The sequence below is a fragment of the Daucus carota genome, chromosome 4, assembly GCF_001625215.2.
Source record: "Daucus carota subsp. sativus chromosome 4, DH1 v3.0, whole genome shotgun sequence".
NCBI classification, from domain to species: domain Eukaryota; kingdom Viridiplantae; phylum Streptophyta; class Magnoliopsida; order Apiales; family Apiaceae; genus Daucus; species Daucus carota.
The window spans coordinates 25817267-25837785 of NC_030384.2; the positions used below are offsets into that span (position 1 = coordinate 25817267).

Here is a 20519-nt window from a genome sequence, read left to right on the forward strand (position 1 = left end):
CCTATTGTAACAGCAAAAGTGGCATTACAATAGCCCACTTTTGGCGTAGTGGTTAAACCAGGTTTATTTTTTATATGATTTGATGATGGTGGCCTCATATCATTCCTACTATTAGCAGATGAATGCACAATTCTTATAAAAAGATGCAATCGAAACATGATTATTGCAAGAAATATCCATATTACAAAATATATTAAATGCTACAATCTCATACTCACTGTTTGTTAGTTGTGAGGAAGCGGCTACGTTTGTGACATTATTACATGAAAACGAAGGCAGCCTTGGCAATAAAGGACGAAGGTGGCCTACAAAATGAATATATACATGACAAATACAAATAATAAGATGAAAACAAACCACTATCAGTTGGTATATCTACAAATATAAACAATAAAATGAACCATTTGCGTGAATATAAGTATTATTACATGTTGTTGCTGTCTTTACGATAAGAGGTCTAGCTTGTCCTGTAAAATATTGTAGGGAAAAAAATGAAAATCTAATTACAAATAAAGGGAAGAGTAGAGAATAAATATGTGAAAATATACCTCTAATTATTGTTTCATAGGCACTAATTGAATTTGTATGCACCTTTCTTGGACGGCCTAATACAAATGGAATTCTTTAATAACCATTAACTTGATATATAATTATACATTTGGTATCATGAGATTTATTAGGCACGATGATATCTATAAGATACTTGCTGACACATAGAAAGTGGTTGTAAAGTTATACCTACAGGTCTTTTTTGAGGAGTTGACATGGGTTGAGATGTTGAGTTTGAAACCAGGACATCTTCCTTCAATTCAAATGTTGTGCTTGGAGTTTTAACATCTACATTCTTTCTTGGCCGACCTGGTAATTATAAGAAGGATAAATTATAATAATTGGGTAAGATTACAAATCATCTAGAATAAATATTAGTATATACTATAAAACATTGTGATGATAATTAGGACATAATAAATTAGGATGTGATAATTTTTGGCAATAGAAAAATTAGAAATCATCTACAATATACAATAATAGCTAACATGCAAAGATGTCAATCGATACCAATCGGTCTTTTCTGTCCAGGTGACACAGGTGTAGATGTATTTGAATTTTCCATAGCTTCCTCCTTCCTTGGTCGACCTGTTATTTGAAAGTGAAAATTGAAATCATGGTAAATAAAAAGAATTTTTTATTTAATAAATACAATACATCAGATCATTAGGCAACCTCTTTTTCGTTTCATAGGCAAAGGGATGAGGTGCTGTTCAGGGTGAGGATTGTCCATTAAAATATTTGGAGTTTAATTACCTGAGACCTCAAAAGGAAAAGATGAAGAAGATTAATAAATTAAAAAATTGAATATCTATCAAGTTGTACATTAATATTTTAATGGAAATATTAATGTCATGTTGTTGCATAAAATAATTAACTCAAGTAATGGTTCACTACATTTAAGTAGAAAAAGATGAAGAAGATTAATAAATTAGAAAATTGAATATCTATCAAGTTGTACATTAATATTTCCATTAAAATATTAAAAACTACCACTATACCGGCGAATGATAAATCAGAAAAGGGCCACTAACCAAAACTGGAAATAACCAAGAAACCCGTAGAACTATGAACAGAACCTAGAGAGGATGAAAACAATAATATGACTATAGAACAGACCACACATAACTACACAGGAGACATCGGACTTGATATTCATAAATTAGGAAATCATGTTAACTTTCATATATATGCATGCCCTTAAGACTCGATCAAGATTTAGTACATTGCGATCTTCGATGCAGCTGTTTGAGTGATTTAGTACTGTAGTTTATAGAAGTAGATATAGCTGCACACGAAATGCCAGTGCCATAGTGAACTGATTTGAATACGAAAACTATGCCATTTAAAGAATTACTTGAATTGCTTTCCAGGAAAATGAATAGCTTAGCGTTACCTGCAGCTAATAAGCTCTGCACAATATCACAGCTATATGAAGGCCTTGACCAAAAATTATAATAAAAAGTAAGTGTCTACTTGTAAAAGTGTTGATTTGCTAGCTTAGACAATTACTCAAACACATAGTATACAATTAAAAAAAAACTTAATCACTACAGAATTATCGTACATATCCAACATCATAACTAATCTCATTATCTCAACATGGACAGATAACTTCTTACACGTTACTTAACTACTCTGTAAAGAAAACGAAAACTTAATCTAAAGGAAATGACCTGTGTTTCGTGTGATTTGGTGGTGGCTCGAGCCGGAGAAACAGTTGCAGATGAATAATTATGCTTTTCCTGAAGGAGCATGCCCAGCTTCGTCTGTGTTTAGAATCTTTGTTTTAGTAGTTGTGACACAGAACAATACGTGACTGTAGTCCTCTTATGTGACTATAGTTCTATTCTGCTAAAAGAATAACTTTAGGTATATTAGGTATAGTTTTAGTTAATTAATTCTTAATATAAATTAAGTTTTTAATTATAATAAATAATTAACCGCTAACCATAGTAGAGTAGTGCTTTAGTTAAGCAATTAAAAGAATGTTATAATTTGATTGGTCTAAATTTAGGATTGTTCTCTTATTGGTTCTAAAATAATTCAAAGTTTTTTGATTGGTTAACTGGGGACCCGGGTAGACTCAGGTATTATAAGAATGATGATGATGTGCCAACGGTTATAGTTTGGGTATTTCGGTCGGTTTGAAGGTGAAAATCGAAACCAAATCGAAAATTTTCGGTTTTCTAATTACTAAAACCAAACCGTTAAAAAATCGAAATATTCAGTTTTGACAATTTGGATAAGTTTCGGATAATTATGCTCATGTCTATTAGCAAAAAAAAAAAAAATTATGCTCATGTCTAGTTATATTTGTCGAACCTCTGCAAATTTGTAAAAAATGTTTACGAAGTACAATGTCTTATAGGTTAACGATCATAGCCAACGCATTCACTTAATCAGTTGATCAAATCAAGTATTTCAATCAACTACTATAAAAAGAAGCTACTCATATACTTAGGAGCCGTTTGACTGAACTTAAAAGAAGTGACTTTTTGCTTAAAGTAAAGAAGTGGATTATAAGTGAAAAGTTGGTTTGAACTTATAGGTTATTAAAAGTGTTTGAATACTCGTGACTTATTTTGTTATAATAAGCTGCAAATTCAAAAAAAGCTAGACTTCCTAACTTTTTTTTCCGAAGCTTTTAACCTCATTTAAAGTACTTCTCTTATGTCGCCAAACGCTACATAAATAAGTTGAAAGAACTCTCTTCCCAATAAGCAATAAGTTGAGTTTACCAAACATAGAACTTCTCTTCGAATAAGCAATAAGTTCAGTTTGCTAAACATCCGCTTACTACTTTAATCAACTAATCAAAATATCAATTTCAATAACAGATCAGCGCTAACAAGACTTTGATATTCTTGGAAAATCCCAAACACAACGAATCGGGAGTATTTGTTGAATTGAGTCGCCTTAACTCTCAGTCATAACTCGAGGTAATCACTGAACCCAGCAATACTAGAACTCCCCAAATTTCACATTTCATCAACTAACCCAGACAGAAATGAAGAAGCAGAAGCTCATCCCCCTCAAACGACATCGTTTTTCAAACCCCAACCCAATCCCCATCACTTCAACCTCACCGACCGAACACAACGACGATAATTTCATCTCCATCCTAAACGACATCGTCCGAGGCAAGCAAAGCTGGAACACTCAGCTCAACAACACCTACATTTCCTCGTATTTAAAGCCTCACCATGTCGAAAAGGTCTTAATTCAAACCCTAGATGACTCTCGTTTAGCTCTTCGTTTTTTCAATTTTCTAGGTTTACATCGTAATTTTAATCACTCCACGACGTCGTTTTGTATACTAATTCACTCGCTTGCTGTGTCTAATTTGTACTGGCCTGCTTCGTCGATAATTCACACGCTTTTCGTGAAGTGTTCGGAGGCTAGGATGTTGTTTGATTGTTTTTGGTATGCGTATAATGCGTGTGGATTTAGTTCGAGTGTCGGGTTTGATTTGTTGATTCAGGCCTATTTGTCGAATAGGAGGGTGTTGGATGGGGTTAGGATTGTGAGGTGGATGGGGGAATGTGGGTTGGTGCCGGAAGTTAGGACGATTAGCGGGGTGTTGAATGGATTGGTTAGGGTTAGGCGGTTTGATTTGGCGGTGGCGGTTTTTGAGGAGGTTGTTGGTTTGGGGGTAAGGGCGGATGCTTATATGTATAATGCGGTTATTAGGGCGTTGTGTGAATTAAAGGATTTTGAGGGAGTGGATCGGTTGGTTTGTAGGATGGAGCGGAGTGGGTGTGAATTGAGTGTTGTTACGTATAATGTGTTGATTCATGGGCTTTCTCAGAGCGGTAGGGGTGTTGAGGGTGTGCAAGTGAAGAGTTCGTTGGGTGAGAAGGGATTGGAAGCTGATGTTATTACGTATTGTACTTTGGTTTTGGGGTTGTGTAGAGTGAAGGAGTTTGATAGCGCTAGGGAGTTGATGAAGGAGATGGTTGGTTTAGGGTTTGTGCCGAGTGAAGCGGCTGTTTCAAGTCTTGTTGAGGGGTTGAGAAAGAATGGTGATGTGGACGGTGCTTATGATGTGATTAGTGTAGCGGGGAGACTGGGCGCTGTTTCGAACTTGTTTGTTTATAATGCATTGATTAATTCCTTGTGCAAAGATGGAAGACTAAATGAAGCGGGGGTACTTTATAGGGATATGTATCTGAAAGGATTGTTCCCAAATGACATAACTTATTCTATTTTCATTGATGCATTCTCTAGAAGGGGAAAAATGGATGCTGCCCTTGTTTTCTTTGCTAAAATGAATGTTGCAGGAGTGAAATCAACAGTTTATCCTTACAATTCTCTGATTAGCGGGCATTGCAATTTTGGAAAGATTAGTACAGCAGTGACTTTCCTTAGTAAGATGATTAATAAGGGACTGGTTCCATGTGTTGTAACTTATACAGCTTTGATATCGGGATACTGCAAAGATAAACAAGTGCACAAAGCTTTCAGGCTCTACCATGAGATGACTGGAAAAGGAATTTCACCAAATACTTATACATTCACTGCGCTCATATCTGGTCTTTGCCGTGCAAACATGATGGAGGAAGCTAGTAATTTGTTTGATGAAATGAGGCAAATTGTTGTTCCTAACAACGTTACATATAATGTCATGATTGAAGGATACTGTAGGGAAGGTAACACAGTAAAAGCATTTACATTGCTGGATGAAATGACGGAGAAGGGTCTTGTACCAGATACATATACTTATAGGTCTCTTATAAGCGGCCTTTGTTTGACTGGTAGGGTATCTGAAGCAAAAGAATTTATGGATGACCTTCATAAAGAACAGAAGCAGTTAAATGAGATTTGTTTTAGCACCCTGTTGCATGGTTATTGCAAGGAAGGAAGGGTAGGGGATGCATTGCATGCTTGCTCTGAGATGGTTAAAAGAGGAATTCCCATGGATGTTGTTTGTTATGCTGTACTTATATATGGAGTACTTAAACTGAATGATACCCCAAAAATGTTGGAAGTTTTGAAGGTGATGCACCTTGTGGGTCTCAGACCTGACAACATTATTTATACTAATATGATTGATGCCCTCTGTAAAGGTGGAGATCTTCAAAAGGCATTTAGATGCTGGAAGGTAATGCTGGAAGAAGGATGCCTTCCAAATATTGTGACATTTACTGTAATTATAAATGGTTTGTGCCAGGCAGGGCTTGCGGATAAAGCTGAGATTCTGTGCAACGAGATGCTGGTTAGTAAATACATTCCGAATCATGTTACTTATGGTTGTTTTTTAGACAATCTCACGAAAGAAGGGTACATGGATAGAGCTTTACAGTTGCACAATGCAATGCTTAAAGGTTTTCTGGCCAACACTATTACATACAACATGTTGATTCGTGGTTTCTGCAAGCTGGGCAGGGTTCAGGAAGCATCCCAAATGTTAATTGAGATGACAAGTAAATACATTTTACCAGATTGTATAAGCTATTCTACAATTATTTATGAATTCTGTAAAAGAGGTGACTTAAAGGTAGCCATAAGAATGTGGAACTCCATGCTTGAAAAGGGTTTGCAGCCTGATTTACTGGCATACAAATATTTGATACATGGGTGTTGTGTTACTGGGGAACTGACAAAGGCTTATGAACTGCGAGATGACATGACAAAAAGAGGTATCAAGCCGAATCACAGTATCTATAATACTATCGTTCAAGGTATTTGCTCTAATGGTTATAAGCAATTAAATGGTGGTGAGTAACGTTAACAGACCTGCAGTAATTGATGTTTCAGAAACAAGCTGCAATTTGACTGTAATTTAGGACTAATTTGATTCTGAACATAATTTCATATATTTATGTAAATTACATTAAAAAATGTACAATATTACTTTGGGGCACTACTTAGCATGAAAATGCTTCCAACAGATAGATAGATATAGGGGGGAGTATGCTATTTGTGTGAAGCCCACTCTTCTTTGATAGTTGGCAGATACAGTTGTAATTTTTTCTTGTCTTCAGCAATACAAAAACATAGAGTAGTTTGGTTTATCATTAATCCCTTTGAGGGAAATTTTGTCTATCATGGTGCACATAAAATATTGTCTTAGCTATTAATATCTTGTATTCTATCTCGTAAAATTTTTTGTATTAGTAATATCTTAACGAGTTATTTACTCATTCTTGCTGGTTAACACATTGATTATGGCACTCAGCAGTTTCACTTTTTTATCATCTATGATATGTGAGTAATTAGCTACTGTGAGATTGTGAGTCATAGCAGTACAACATGAGCCTCTTGTAGAAGCTTCAACAGTACACATATATTCTGGGGTCATGGTTATTTGAAGGTTGGATGCGTTATCTATTATGGTGAAGGTTGCTGGAATTGACAACTATTTGGCGAAATTGAATTTTGAGTTGGCTGAAAATTATGACTCCAAGTTGAAGTTTTTGGAGTTGCAATAAAAAGGACCGTCCACTTCTTTGTGTTCGATATTGAGAAGAAGCAAAAGAAAGATATCGTGGAGTAGCTTTAGAAGCCAGCATTGAGCTATGATGAATTCACTGCCAGCCTTCCAAGCGTGGTCATGCAGTTTAAGATGATATTTGATAGTAGATAATTGCCCATATACCATGATATGCTTAATTCTTCATTGCTTGGTAATTTTCAATTTCGAACTCATCCTGAATAACCTAATTTTTTTTTTCTGACTATTTTTATCTTTAACCAGCTGCTGTTTTTTTTTTTTTTTAATGTTTGTTTTGCAATGGTCACCTCATATTGGAAGATAAGTTAAATTTTTCCTGATTAAATTTTATAATTTGGCAATTGATGTCTGCTTTTTCAATGTTTGTTTTGCAGTGGTTTCCCTTTTCCTCATATTGCAAGGATGAGTAACAAAATGATTTATGCCATCTCCAAAGACTAGATTCAATAAGGAATTGGATGTTACTTGGGTAGAGTTGCAATGCAAGCCACAGACCCTTCAGAATGGGACTAGATATTCTTTACACCTGAGCAGAGTGACTCTGTGTTCTTAGGGCTTTAATCATTTCTAATTGTCAAAAAGATAATGGAAGATGAAGAAGACAAAAGAGAAACTTGATTTTACTGAATAGAGAGAATAAAGTTTGTTACAAATATTGAAGAGCTGAGCTGCTTATATACTAGAGTACTCCCACTGTCCAAAATAAGTGTCCCTTTGACTTTTTGCGCATAAGCTGAGGGGTAAAAAGAACATGTTTTCATATATTGTTTTTCAAATTTTCTTTTTTCTGAATAGAAATATAGATGTTAAATTTTTATTCAGAAAACGAAAAATTGAAAAGTAGTATGTAGAAGTATGTTTTGTTTACACCTCAAATTACATACAAAAAGTCAAAAAGACACTTATTTTGAGACGGAGGGAGTTCAAACAGCTAACAGACAAAGTCAACGTGTGATTGACTTGATATTATTCTCATTATTTACAGTTCTAATCCTTCTTTTTTTTTTTTTTTTGCTAAATCATTTTCAATCTTTTGCTTTTAAACTAGAATATTAGTCGGTGGTTGACTTGTGATGGTAGACTGTCTGTTCTGTTTTGCGAATCAATATGCCAAGGAGGCAAAGACAGATTCGTGAGGGAATTGGAAGCCCCAGATTCTCTATCAGAAACATGAAAACTCATTCTTTAGGAAAGCAATATACGAACCAGGGGAAGAAAAAAAGACGTGAGGGTGAATTTGGCATTGAAAACCCCATTTCTCTACCTGAAACTATTAGACTCACATCCATTTTCATACCCTTCCCCGTGTGATCAATTCTTAACTCCCATTTCCCCTCTGGGTATAGATTTCTGCTACGGAACACCCATTTCCCTGTTTAAGATCAGAGGGCGTTATTATGTTTAAATGATGGATTTCAAATAACAAGAATTGAGTTTCAAATGAAATCTAAATTCATATTCCCAAACAAGTTATTTCTTCAAATGAAATTCAGGTTCCCAAGCGGACCATTATGGAAATTTCAACATCAATGCAAAGGGGATGAAAGTAGAGTGTCAGTCGCAACTCGCAACATAATGCTTTCCCTGTGTAACATTATGGCATTTTCCACATCATCACAATGGGGATGAAATTAGAGTGTAAACTGCGACATAATGTTGGGCAACTTATGCCAAACTTTTACTAGCCATTTCATGGCAGATCTTAGGCGAACAAGTATCGACCAAATCCTGGAGTAGATTGGACTTGGTATAAGCTACCTATATATCCAATGGAGTAGGAAAAAAGAAGCAAATACTATGCTGTTATAATATTTAAGTTGCTATAAGCTAGATATCCATATGTGAAAGACATGAAAATTCAGAAATACAAGAACCATTTTCAAAACCTAATCCAGGAAACGAAGATTGTCTGATAGATGTTCAAGTTTGCAACACATTTAGAACTAGATCAAATTGTCTCTGCCATACAGGAACTAAAGTTTAGATTCGCACTAAGCAGTCGCATGCAAGTTCTCCCTTCCTTGCTCCCAACTTCTGGAAAAACAGTGAAACTGCGATTAGATGTTACTATAGGAAGTCCCTTTAATGTAAGTTGTGGCTGTTTCATTGTCAATAGCTAATTAAGCAGACAAATACCTCTATCCTCAGAAATTTGGCGCAATATATCTTCCGTCATTGATGGACAACATGTATCGTTTACACCACTGCTGCTGCACAGGTTGAGGAACCAGAGAGCCACCGATGAAAGGGCTCCAAGTGTTTCCTCCAGGACTAGCAATAACCCAGTTGATTTTCAGCGGAGGGCTGTTAAATGTTGCAGACTGCACTTCCTCCCTTTGGTTATTGTTCTTCCAGAAACTATTTGAATTCTGTGAAGCCAAACTCACAATTAGTTATCACAAAAGAATTTAGTGAAGAGTAGAAGGTGCAATTGATATACTTGCTCTCACCTTCACATGACTGCCTATTTTGTATGCATTAGACAATGGCATGTTATACGCTCTCAGATCAGCTGGTGTCTCTGATAACCTTGTATTTTCATTTTGGTCCGCTAGGTGCCTGTCAACGGATGATAGAGATCTGAACTTTCTCCCGGTCCCTGGTTCATAGTAATACTGCAACAAGAATAAAATGATAAGAGTTGTAGCAGACCTGAACATTAAAAAATTGAGATTTTTATATGTTTTTGAGGCCTATTTGACAGTTCAAGTTCTTGGTAGCTAGAGATTCTTGTAGGAGGTCTCGTGATCAAACTTTGCTAGAGGTAGTTAGCTGTCAACAGTCTATCCCCTCCCAATTTACGGAAGAAATAGGTATGGGACAGGATAGCATCTTATGTATTAGAATCACAGGGTTTTAGTGATCTCTGCCAAATTGATGCAGTAACATCCTGAACAATTTTATAAACCGTAACTTACAGAATAGCCATGTCCTCTCTGTCACTGATTTCTGCCACAATCAGTGTACAGAATAGCAAGTAAAGACATGCTGACTATCTTACTGGGCTGATATGCCACCTTTCGAAGAACATTTTAAAGGTTCCAATCAGCCGGAGGCTCCAAGGGAACTTGCAGAAACATTTAGACCCCTTGTGTTTGGGTCTTTTTCCTAATAGGATTTAGTTAGCATGCTGAGCTGTACTAATGCAAATATTTATCTCGAGACCAGAGATGAAAATTGGAACTATAAGAAGTACAGTTCAAAAAAAACAGCAGCTCTATAGGGCTGGACTGAAGTGCCAATAGTTATGGGACAGAACATACCTTGTCAACATAGCCCCCATGGGTATTACGAGGCACCTCCTCTACAACCCAACCTTCTGGTAGCTGGTAAGGGGAACTGAATGGCGTCTTTCTAGCAGGAACGATCGCCATTTTGTACTTATCAGGGCCGTCCTTGTTGGCAAGTTTCAGCATCTAGCATCAAGGCAGCATCAGTCAAAAAAATATGCGGATCCAGGCTTTTTCACAAGTATAATTTTGATAGCTTTCCATATATCTTATTTGAGGCTATGTACAGTCTAACACCTACTTTTCTCACGAGTATAATTTTGATAGCTTTCCATATATCACAAAATGGCAGTTCAACTAGCAAAAATCATACAGAACTGCAGATAAATAGTGTGATTCTTTGCTGTCGAAAGAAGTTATGAGGTCCTTAGTCTCTTTCTTTCTTGAAAGTCTGATCACCAATCAGTCTTCTCAGGCAATAAAATGAATTAATTGAAACTTTTGTTTACCTTTCCACCAGAGACGACCATCTTCCGATAAGTTGAACTCTGTGACTGCTAAGAAAGTTACTCGAATATTAAACAAGGTCATCCTAATTAATTTATATGAATACCTTAAAAACAGCTGCTGCAAAAGCAATGGAGTTGGTATCTAACCTTTCCATGAGATCCACCAGAGCCGAACTTCAAAGCCTTAGATCTACGCCTCCTCGGAGTATATACTTCTCCATTGATGTACCTTTCCACCTCCTTCAGAGACCGGAACTTGTGCCCAGTTGATGGCTCATAGTAGTACTGAAGTGTAAACAAACACATACATTCAATAAGATCCAACTCATATTAGTTCACCATATCACTTTTGGAACAGAGTGAGATCAAAATTAAGAAATGTGACTCAAACTCATATTTGTCAATTACAAGCATACACAAGCGACATCTCCTAACAAGTTTGATACTCCCTCTGTCCCATTTCATTCTATACATTTTTTCCCTGCTCGACATGCATTACTTTTTTTTTTTTTTTGATAGACTGCTCGACATGCATTTCAGTGCTCTTAAAAAATCTTAAAAAGAAGTTACAAAACTATATTTTACCGGAGCATCAAAATACGTGCAGCGTCCCGTCCCCCAATGTATACTATCCAAGAGGACTAAAATGTATACTATCCAAGAGGACTAAGGGAGTATTAAACAGGCTAATTGATCAAACTGAATTGAAATGCAAATGCACATAAACACAAGTGGCCGAATCAATAAGAGCCTAACTTAGACTGAAGCCCGACTGAACCGGAAATATTAAACACATAATCATAGAAGCTAAATGAGTAGGGAAATACAAAGAGGACCTTGTCAATTCGAGAGGCGTCCGCGCGAGGCACCTCCTCCACCTCCCACCCTTCGGGCAGTTTGAAACGACTACCACCGAACCCTGGCTGCGAAGGTGGCGGTGGAGGAGGAGGATTGTAGACCGCCAGCTGACGGCGATCGGAACCCTCATTAGCACCGCTGTAACCAGGCAACAATAAGCGCATTGGGACATGCATGTCAGGTGAACCTCGCCCCTGCTCCATGTGACTCCTGAAATTTTTTCATGTATCATTATTCATGCAACAACAAAAACTCCATAATTTATAGGCACGTGCGCAAACTCATATGGTAAAATGGGGTGTTGCCATCTGTCCGTATCAACTATATGATAATGTAAGTATGGTAAGAATGTTTCATATGTGGATAACACTCAACTCGGACAGTGTAGAATCTAGTTGTAATTAAATTTCGGAGAGTAAACATAATCGCATATCTTGCCAAAATCATCAACTTTACATCGTGTGTTTAGTTGGATTTCTGTTTTTGGATTATTTTGTTGATTTGTAAACCAATTATACAAAGCATTGACTGATTTGCAGAGATCAAATCTTCTTTTTATCGAAACTATATCCTCCAAACTAGGAAATACGTTAAACTTCTTTTATGGTGACTAGTTATCTGTTATGTCATGTACTAATTACGATAGTACACCAACCATTTGTTAATTAAGTGTTGAAGTTGACAATTAAATTTGTTCGTTAAATTGTTGGTTAAATATGTAATTTAAAAAAATGATACTCCTTCTGTTTTTAATTATTTGACGTTTTGATTTTTGATACACATTTTTAAGTGTTTCGACGGATAGTTAAAAATATTATTTTTGTGAATTAGAATTTTGATTATATATTCTTATTTAGAAAAAATTTCTAAAAATAATTGTTCACTACCCGGTCAAAGAATTTAAAAGTGTGTGTCAAAAATCAAAGTGTCAAATAATAAAAAAAAGACGGAGTATTATAATATGTATTATAAATTTCATGTTTACATTAAGCATCAAGCCCTATCCTATCCGGTGAATGTAGTAGTTCTGAAAAGCCCAGACAGGAAAAGAAAAGCTTATAAATTCTAAAAAAACTCCTCTGTTTATTTGTCCAAACACATAGTTAGGTTCCTTGGAGACTGTAGATCTGAAGGACAAATGGTGTTTTCATTTATTTTATAACTACCATATATTGTCTTTTTTTGCACAATCAAAATCATGTAGTATTGGCTTGAATTGACAATTACAAGTAATTAACCTGCTAAACTTTGTCTATCAAATCAAATCCAAAAATCTCCATGATAAGTACGGTAAAGCAAAATTAGTGCAGAACAAAACTAGCGCAGAACAATGTTAGTATAAATCGCAGAACTACAATAGAAGATGTAAGTCCAAGAGGGTGCAGAACAACGTCGGAATAAAGTTTAAAAAAAAATAATCAAGGCACGAGTCTAAGTAAACGAGAACCAGTACAACATACGAGGAGAAGAACTGGGAGACATCTTTTAATAAACACAATGACAGACTAGTTTTACTCGAGAACAACCTCATGAATTGACGCTCCTCTTTCAAAGTAACTCTAATAAACTCTTTATACAATGTAATTATCCAAACTTTTATATACTGCTGATCTTTTGTCATTTAATTATTAAATAAAATTATAATAGCCGTTAGATCTAAGATGAATGGAGGGCCAAGATGAAGGACTCCAATACTCCAAATAATTGTGGTCCCCACAGAACTTAGACCACACACACACACAGGCAATTGCTTAAATAGAATACACTAAAATAAAAACTAAAATGGAAACCAAGAGAAACTATACCTAGATGACCTCACCCACCCCTATATGTCATCACCCACCTAGGGTCCACCCTCACCCCCACTCAATCCAGTCGAGCCCGCTAGGGCCTCGCCAAGGCTCCTCACAGGCCCAGGACAGGCTCCAGACAGGCTTAAAGAGCCAAACCTTGGCCCCACCATAGTCCCACTAGACCCCGACCCGGCCCTATTAGGCCCCACTTAGACCCTGTCTAGGTCCATCTCGGGGTCCATCCCCGGTCCCAAAACCGCATCATTCTACTTAATCACATTGATTTCTATTTAGTTTCTATTCTAGTAGTTTCTATTGGAGTGGGACCCTATATATATATATATTTGTGTGTATATAAGAATACCCGATTTTCGAAAGAATCCATTTTCTTGAGGGCAGGGATTGTGAAGTAAAAAAGAAAACTCTATTCTGGGATAGGGTGGGTTCGGGATCAGTTTTGGGTTCGAGATCAAGACATGAATGCACTCCCCAAAAATAACCTAATATTCATTCCCACTCCTGAAAGAAATCATACCTAACAATATCAATCAATTAAGAAACAAATAAATCCGACATATTTTTGTTAATCTACAAGGAAAGAGCTCATAAAGAAATGATTATATTCCATGAAATTGAAGCAAAATCAACGATAACACATATATTGATATACATTAATACAAATATGCAATGAGCTATAATTTCACAAGTAACCAGAGATTTATAATTGATAAACGTATATACATATGTTATATATACAAAGAAACCGATATATTACCTCGATTGATTAATTGAAAATGAAGATGGAATGAATTGTAAGTGCTTAGCCTCAATTCCTTACTCGTCAGATGCGCCGCACTTTGTCTTATAAATTTTGTTAGGGTTTTCTACTTATGTAGCCTTATATATTACCAACATAATAACCTTAAAGACTTAGTATGTTATTTTGGAGTCCAATGTCCAGTCCAGTAAGCGTTATTCAACTTTTTATCGATTATGGGCCGTGTCTTAGCCCATTGTGGCTGATCATCCTTTCGGGCTAGCTATTGATCATCGTCTTATTGAGTTATTGCCTCACCAACTAGCTAATTAGGTGCGAGCCCCTCATTGGGCGAATTTCTCATTTTGCTCCTCAGCCTACAGGTATTAGCAGCCGTTTTCAACTGTTATTCCCCTCCCAATGACAGGTTCTTATGCGTTACTCAGCCGTCCGCCACTGGAAACATCACTTCCCCATCTGACTTACATGTGTTAACCATGCCACCAATGTTCATCTTGAGCCAGGAACGAACTCTCCATGTACTTATAGCTTCCTTGTCCATAAACGAAGCGGATTCAGAATTGTCTTTCATTCCGAGGCATAACTTGTATCCATACGCTTCATATTCGCCCAAACTTCACTCCCAAAAATATAGCCATCCCTGCCTCCATGTCATCCCATAAGCCTCTTCTTGATTCTTGTTCAAATACTGCACGGGAACAAGTCAAAATAGAAAAACTCTCATTGGGTTTAAGGATAATCATGCTCCAAACAAAACTAAGATAATAGTATAGCACAACAGAAAATAATTGAAAACTAGGGTCTTTCAAAAATTTCAGGTAGGATTTGTTTTTTCACTAGAGATATTTTTATATATCGAAGAACTCTATGAATTTCTCAACACAACTGCATACAAAGAGAATAGAGAGCTTACTTTTACAAAATTGATTATAACAGTTCTAAGCAGCTCCTTCTTTCTCAGTGTTTTTGGATACTTAAAAATGATATATACTCACTAGTACAAAAATGACTTTTTGAGTCGCACTTTTAGTGTCGGTTATTTTGATAACCAACACCTTTAATGCTTATATGCGTCGGCTGTGTGTTTTGCCGACGCTTTTGCTCAATTCTGTCATGATTTTTGCGTCGGTTGCGTCACTTAACCGAGGCCGTTGATTATAAAAGGCGTCGGTCATTTAAATGCCGACACTATAGAGGTCCTATTATGTTGGTCGGTCAAACAGCCGACACTACTAATAATTCTACCGTGTCGGCGGTTAAATAGCCAGCGCTATTAAGCGCTCTACTGTGTCGGTTGTTTAACACCCAACTCTTTTGATAGTCTGTATAGTATCGGTTCAAAATTACCCGACATAATATGTGATATTTTTTTTAAAAAAACTAAACAATTAAAGTATGTTTATTAAACCCTTGCACTCTTCACTCATGCTATTCTCTAACTCGCACTCTTCAGTGTTCACCCTCTGAAGATTTTTTCATTCACCACACTCTACCATACTCGTCTTATACTGTTAGAATTGTTCCAAGCTCTACCACGCTCGATTACTCTACTGCTTGGTTTGATTTCAATTGGGGCCGCAAGATTTCATGGGATTATTGATTTTCAATTGGGGCTGCAATATTTTACGGGATCGAATATACATCACACCTGAAGATGTCAATCAATTTTGGACAATGAGTTGGTTAAACATACCCATTGTGGAAATATTTCTACAGTAAGACTAATTCTCTTTTCCTAAATTTACTTTAAACTCAATCACCACACATGTTTATTGTGATAAATATTTCTACAGTAAGACCAATTCTCTTTAATTGTGCAAACAATTAAAGCATGATACATTTGCATTCATATTGTCATCTAGATTATCAGCACCACATAATCATGACCAGCGGCGACATATGGAAGAAGCAACCGAGTACATGACAAATTTTTTGGTTGCCAATAAGAATAAAAATTATATCCTAGCACCTTACATCTAAGAGTAAGAATAAAATAATTTTTGTTTAGTAATTGTATTTCGAGTACCCTTTTCCATCTAATATATTATATATGTTTGTATTATTGTAGTGACCACTGGATGGTGCTCCTTTTTTGCCTCAATGAAAGTGCTATCTACGTGTTTGATTCTTTGAAAAAAGAAAGAAAGATATGGTTGACAATACCTGCACGAATGTATGTTAAAATAAAATTTCAAATTTCATATTCAGTAATGTAATGTATATATTCTGGTTGTATATATAAGTGAAGTGATGACATATACATATTTTACAGGGCATTCAAATTATACGTGTCTCAAGGTGGACTGAGATATAATAAAAAAGAATTCATATGGCATCACGCTGAGGTTAAGGTATAACTTACTTTTCTTTACATTATTTTCTTCCTCATTCATTTAGTTATTATTTATTAAATCTTGTTTATTGATTCATTTGTAGTGTCCTTAACAAGAATGTGGATTTTTTGTTATTAGGCACATGTATGACATAGTCATGCTTTATCAATTTTTTTTAACATAAATAGGGAAGTGATAAGAGAAACAACTCAAATACTATTTTACAATATTTGAACTCAAGTTTTTAATTTTTAAATATGTTATCTTCTATATTTCATAGGGTCTTGGTTCTAGGACTTATGGCAAAAACGAAATCAATGAGATTGGAGAGATTTGGACTCAATTTTTTACTTTTGAAATTCTATAACCAGGTAATTTTTTGAAGTACATGTAATTAATTCATATTTTCAATTCATGTTTGACAAAGAGTATTTTTCTATATGCTTTATACACTAATATAAACTATTTTTCTTCATGGCAGATGGCAATCGGAAAATGCAATAAAATGAGAGTGCACAAAGATTATAAGGAGCTTGAGGAAAAGTTAAGTTAGTTTGGAGATTTTTATGCTCTAAGATGTTTGATGCAACTAAGTTAGTTGAAAGATTGTAATTACTATTGTACTTCTTCCTAATGTAAACAATCTTTTTGGATTTTTTATATTATAATTTTTGAGCTATATTAAATTTTGGGTGCATTGTATCGATTTTGAGCATTTTATTTATAATAAAACGGGTATAAAAATAATGGGTGGTGTATTTATAATGAAACAACTAAAAAATTTTGCAAAAAAAATATACCTAAAGCGTCGTTTAAATAGGGGAAACAAGCGTCGTCAAAATCGATACCAAAAGCGTCGGCATTTTAAAAACTGACACAGTTGGTCATGACATTAGCGTTAGCTTTTTAGAAGACCGACACTGTTGAACATGACTTAGAGCGTCGATATTTTAGAAAACCGACGCTGTTGCTTATGACTTTTAGAGCTGACAATTAGGAAGACAGACGTTGTTGGTCAGGACTTTTAGCTTCGGCATTCCTAAGCACCGACACTGTTGATCATGACTTACATCGTTGACTTTCGAGAAGACTGACGCTATAAAGAACCAATATCGACGCTTAATTAACCGATGTTGTAGACATGCACCTATAGCGATCCCTACATTTACAACGCTTGTTGACCGACGCATTAGGGCTATTTCGACTGACGCTGAAAGTCACTTTTGTACTACCAACTACTTGGTTATATATCCCAAGTTTACAACTTTTCTTGAGCGGAAAATAACTAACTTTCGATTCTTAGTAAAAGCTGCACTCTTGCTCACTTTTTTGCTTGCATATTCTTGGATATATTTATCTTGTTGACTGAATGCTTTGTTAATACTCCTATGTTGTGTAGCTCAAAATGACAAGTTTCGAGTTCTTCAATATGATACTAGGCTTATATTTGCCTTAGCTTCCAAATTAAATAGATTGTACTTTCTTTGATCAACCCATGTGATTGTTGTCCTTTTTTCTTTGTTGTAGTTGTCAACTGATACTCTCAAATTAGCCATTAGTCATTGATAGCTTCTACTATTATCATTGATAGTTTTTCATCATTAGCTAGTTGTTGACAGGATAGTAATTGATGAAGCTTTATTTCTCATTCGTTGATAGTTTGGATTTAGTCATTGATATTCACTTTATGAGTAGTTTACAAGACGTAGAATATTTATAATGTGACATCCTAAGTATACATTTATTAATAGATCAAAACTATATCATTTGATCAACTTATTCTATAAACTATTAACTTATAAAATATCTAGTTCGTTATAATAGTTCATCCTCTGATGGGTTACCTAATTACCGGAGACTATAAATTGATCAGATACGCTTATTTATGCAAAATACATCAAATATTTTAACTTATAATCAAGAGTAACATATTTTTGACACATAATTAAATTAAACGAATGAGTGCGGGAGGACACGAACACGATTTTCCTTCGTGCAGCGGGCTCCGTTGCCATAACAATATGCAAATGACTTTTTTAAACCATAAAAGAGAATAAAAGAGAAAAGAACATCAAGAAAGACAAATGACACAAAAATTTAATTGAGATGTTCCATGGGTTTTGAGGTTTTTATTTGAGGGAAAAAAGATACATGCATATAAAAATATTGAAAATGTCGTGTGAGATGGTCTTGTACGATCTTTTCAAAATTAGAGAGAAAGTTTTTGATATATGAAAATTTCTATCTGATTCTCTTTTCTTTATCCTAGAAAAAATTGGATGCATGATTATGAAAGATAATCTTGCAAAAGTATAAGTTAGTGAAGAAATGTAAGAAAAATAGGTAAAATGGTGAGAATCAACTAATATTTAATGAATAAAGTGAGTGTAGTGAAGGAAAACAATAGATGTAATCAAAATTGTGTATTATAAAATTTTACTATTTTAGAAATGTATATAATTAAATAGAACATCTAAAACGAAAAATTATATAAAAATGAATGAGACAGAGGAGTATGTATCAATTTTTTAAGCCAGACTTTAGTCGTAGGCGGAGCCGACTCCGGAGTCGTATTAATTCAGTGAACAATATTGCTGAAAACTAAGTGTAGAAAGCAATGGGGCCTACATCCTTATTCACTACTAATACACTACCTGCTTTTTAGGGTAACATGTGACCCCCTCTCTCACTTCTGTTTGTTATCGATTTACGTGTGTTTTAACAAATTCTTATTACTTAGTCAAATTTTCACCTTTAACTTCAATTTCAAGAAAAACTTTCTTATGTAATTTTGATTTTACAAAATATTTACCGACTATAATATAATTATATTTTAATATATAATATGTAATTTATATAAAATTATATTATGAGTTTATATAATTATAATTTTAGTATATACGCATTTGATCCATCATATATATATTTAAAAAATTATAGAGGATGTATCATCATATGAGGTTATATATTTAATATATATATATAATTATATATTTAATATGGCTTAATATTTACTGACCATAGTTTTTAAATAAAAATTATATAATATTAATAATTATACATATAATATTATAACTTTTATTAATATATATATAATTTTATTAATATATGTATATTAAGATTTTATTTAAAAATTATGTGAAAGTTGTCGATGAAAAAAGTCCAGGAGCTATATAAATTTATTGTGTACTAGTTATTTTTCTTTCTTTTACTATTTAAGTAATGTATTTATCAGAATTTTGCTAACAATAAAAACATACAGACAAATAATATTAAATTTTAAAAATAATTTTTGACACATGATACAAGATAAATTTGATATTTAATCATGAAAGGCATAATATAATATTATATAAATTACATATTATATACTAAAATATAATTATATTATGGTCGGTATATATTTTGTAAAATTTAAATATAAAGGAGGTTTTTTTGGGGATGAAGTTGAAAGTGAAAATTTGGCTAAGTTAAAAATAAGAATCTGTTTTGTCACAAAAAAATTTTGTTGAAATACACGGAAATTGATAACAGTTGATGAAAACAAGTGACAAAGTGGGTCCACGTTTTACCCTAAAAACCAGGTAGTGAATTAGTAGTGGATATGTATGTACGCTAAGATTTATTGGGGTATAAAACTGATAGAGAAGTCAGTAGTGTGTGAGTGTGTACCAAGTGAAAGCAAAAAGAGTGTACTCCCTCCGTCCCTTTTGATATGTATACGTTTGGATTGGACACGGAGAATAAAAAAAGTGTATAAAGTAATATAAAATAATAAGAAAGAGAAAGAAAAGTGAGTAAAATGGTGGGACCCATCAATATATAATTGATAGATTTGTAAAAGTGGATGAAAGTAGTGGGTAGTTGAGATTTTTATATTATAAAAAGTTACCACTTTGGGAAGATTTTAAAATGTATAGAATTAAGTGGGACATCCAAATAACGAAAGTGTATAGAAATCAAATTACTACCATATTCTGGTCTCTAGATGAGAAATGGACAGCCAATCCTA

General features: G+C 34.6%; 3 protein-coding genes across 4 annotated transcripts; 1 reads left to right on the forward strand and 2 right to left on the reverse strand.

Annotated features, from left to right (window-relative positions):
* Nucleotides 1-286: 286 nt before the first annotated feature.
* On the reverse strand, nucleotides 287-1139 carry LOC135152076 (uncharacterized). The gene is made up of 4 exons (XM_064091704.1): nucleotides 1060-1139; nucleotides 739-858; nucleotides 549-605; nucleotides 287-467 (listed from the first exon to the last, which is right to left on the reverse strand). The coding sequence occupies exons 1-4, from the start codon at nucleotides 1112-1114 to the stop codon at nucleotides 376-378; spliced, it is 324 nt and encodes a 107-aa protein (XP_063947774.1). The 5' UTR covers nucleotides 1115-1139; the 3' UTR covers nucleotides 287-375.
* Nucleotides 1140-3313: 2174 nt separating this feature from the next.
* Nucleotides 3314-6597, forward strand: LOC108215587 (putative pentatricopeptide repeat-containing protein At5g59900). The gene has a single exon (XM_017388091.2). The coding sequence runs from the start codon at nucleotides 3560-3562 to the stop codon at nucleotides 6275-6277; it is 2718 nt and encodes a 905-aa protein (XP_017243580.2). The 5' UTR covers nucleotides 3314-3559; the 3' UTR covers nucleotides 6278-6597.
* Nucleotides 6598-8750: 2153 nt separating this feature from the next.
* LOC108218049 (methyl-CpG-binding domain-containing protein 7) lies at nucleotides 8751-14278 on the reverse strand. 2 transcript variants are annotated; one of them, XM_017390971.2, is made up of 8 exons: nucleotides 14172-14278; nucleotides 11582-11813; nucleotides 10893-11030; nucleotides 10746-10790; nucleotides 10270-10422; nucleotides 9457-9621; nucleotides 9143-9375; nucleotides 8751-9040 (listed from the first exon to the last, which is right to left on the reverse strand). In XM_017390971.2, the coding sequence occupies exons 2-7, from the start codon at nucleotides 11804-11806 to the stop codon at nucleotides 9151-9153; spliced, it is 951 nt and encodes a 316-aa protein (XP_017246460.1). In that variant the 5' UTR covers nucleotides 11807-11813; nucleotides 14172-14278; the 3' UTR covers nucleotides 8751-9040; nucleotides 9143-9150. The 2 variants fall into 2 exon arrangements, with proteins under 2 accessions (XP_017246460.1, XP_017246458.1); XM_017390969.2 differs by having other exon boundaries at nucleotides 10746-10793.
* Nucleotides 14279-20519: the final 6241 nt, after the last annotated feature.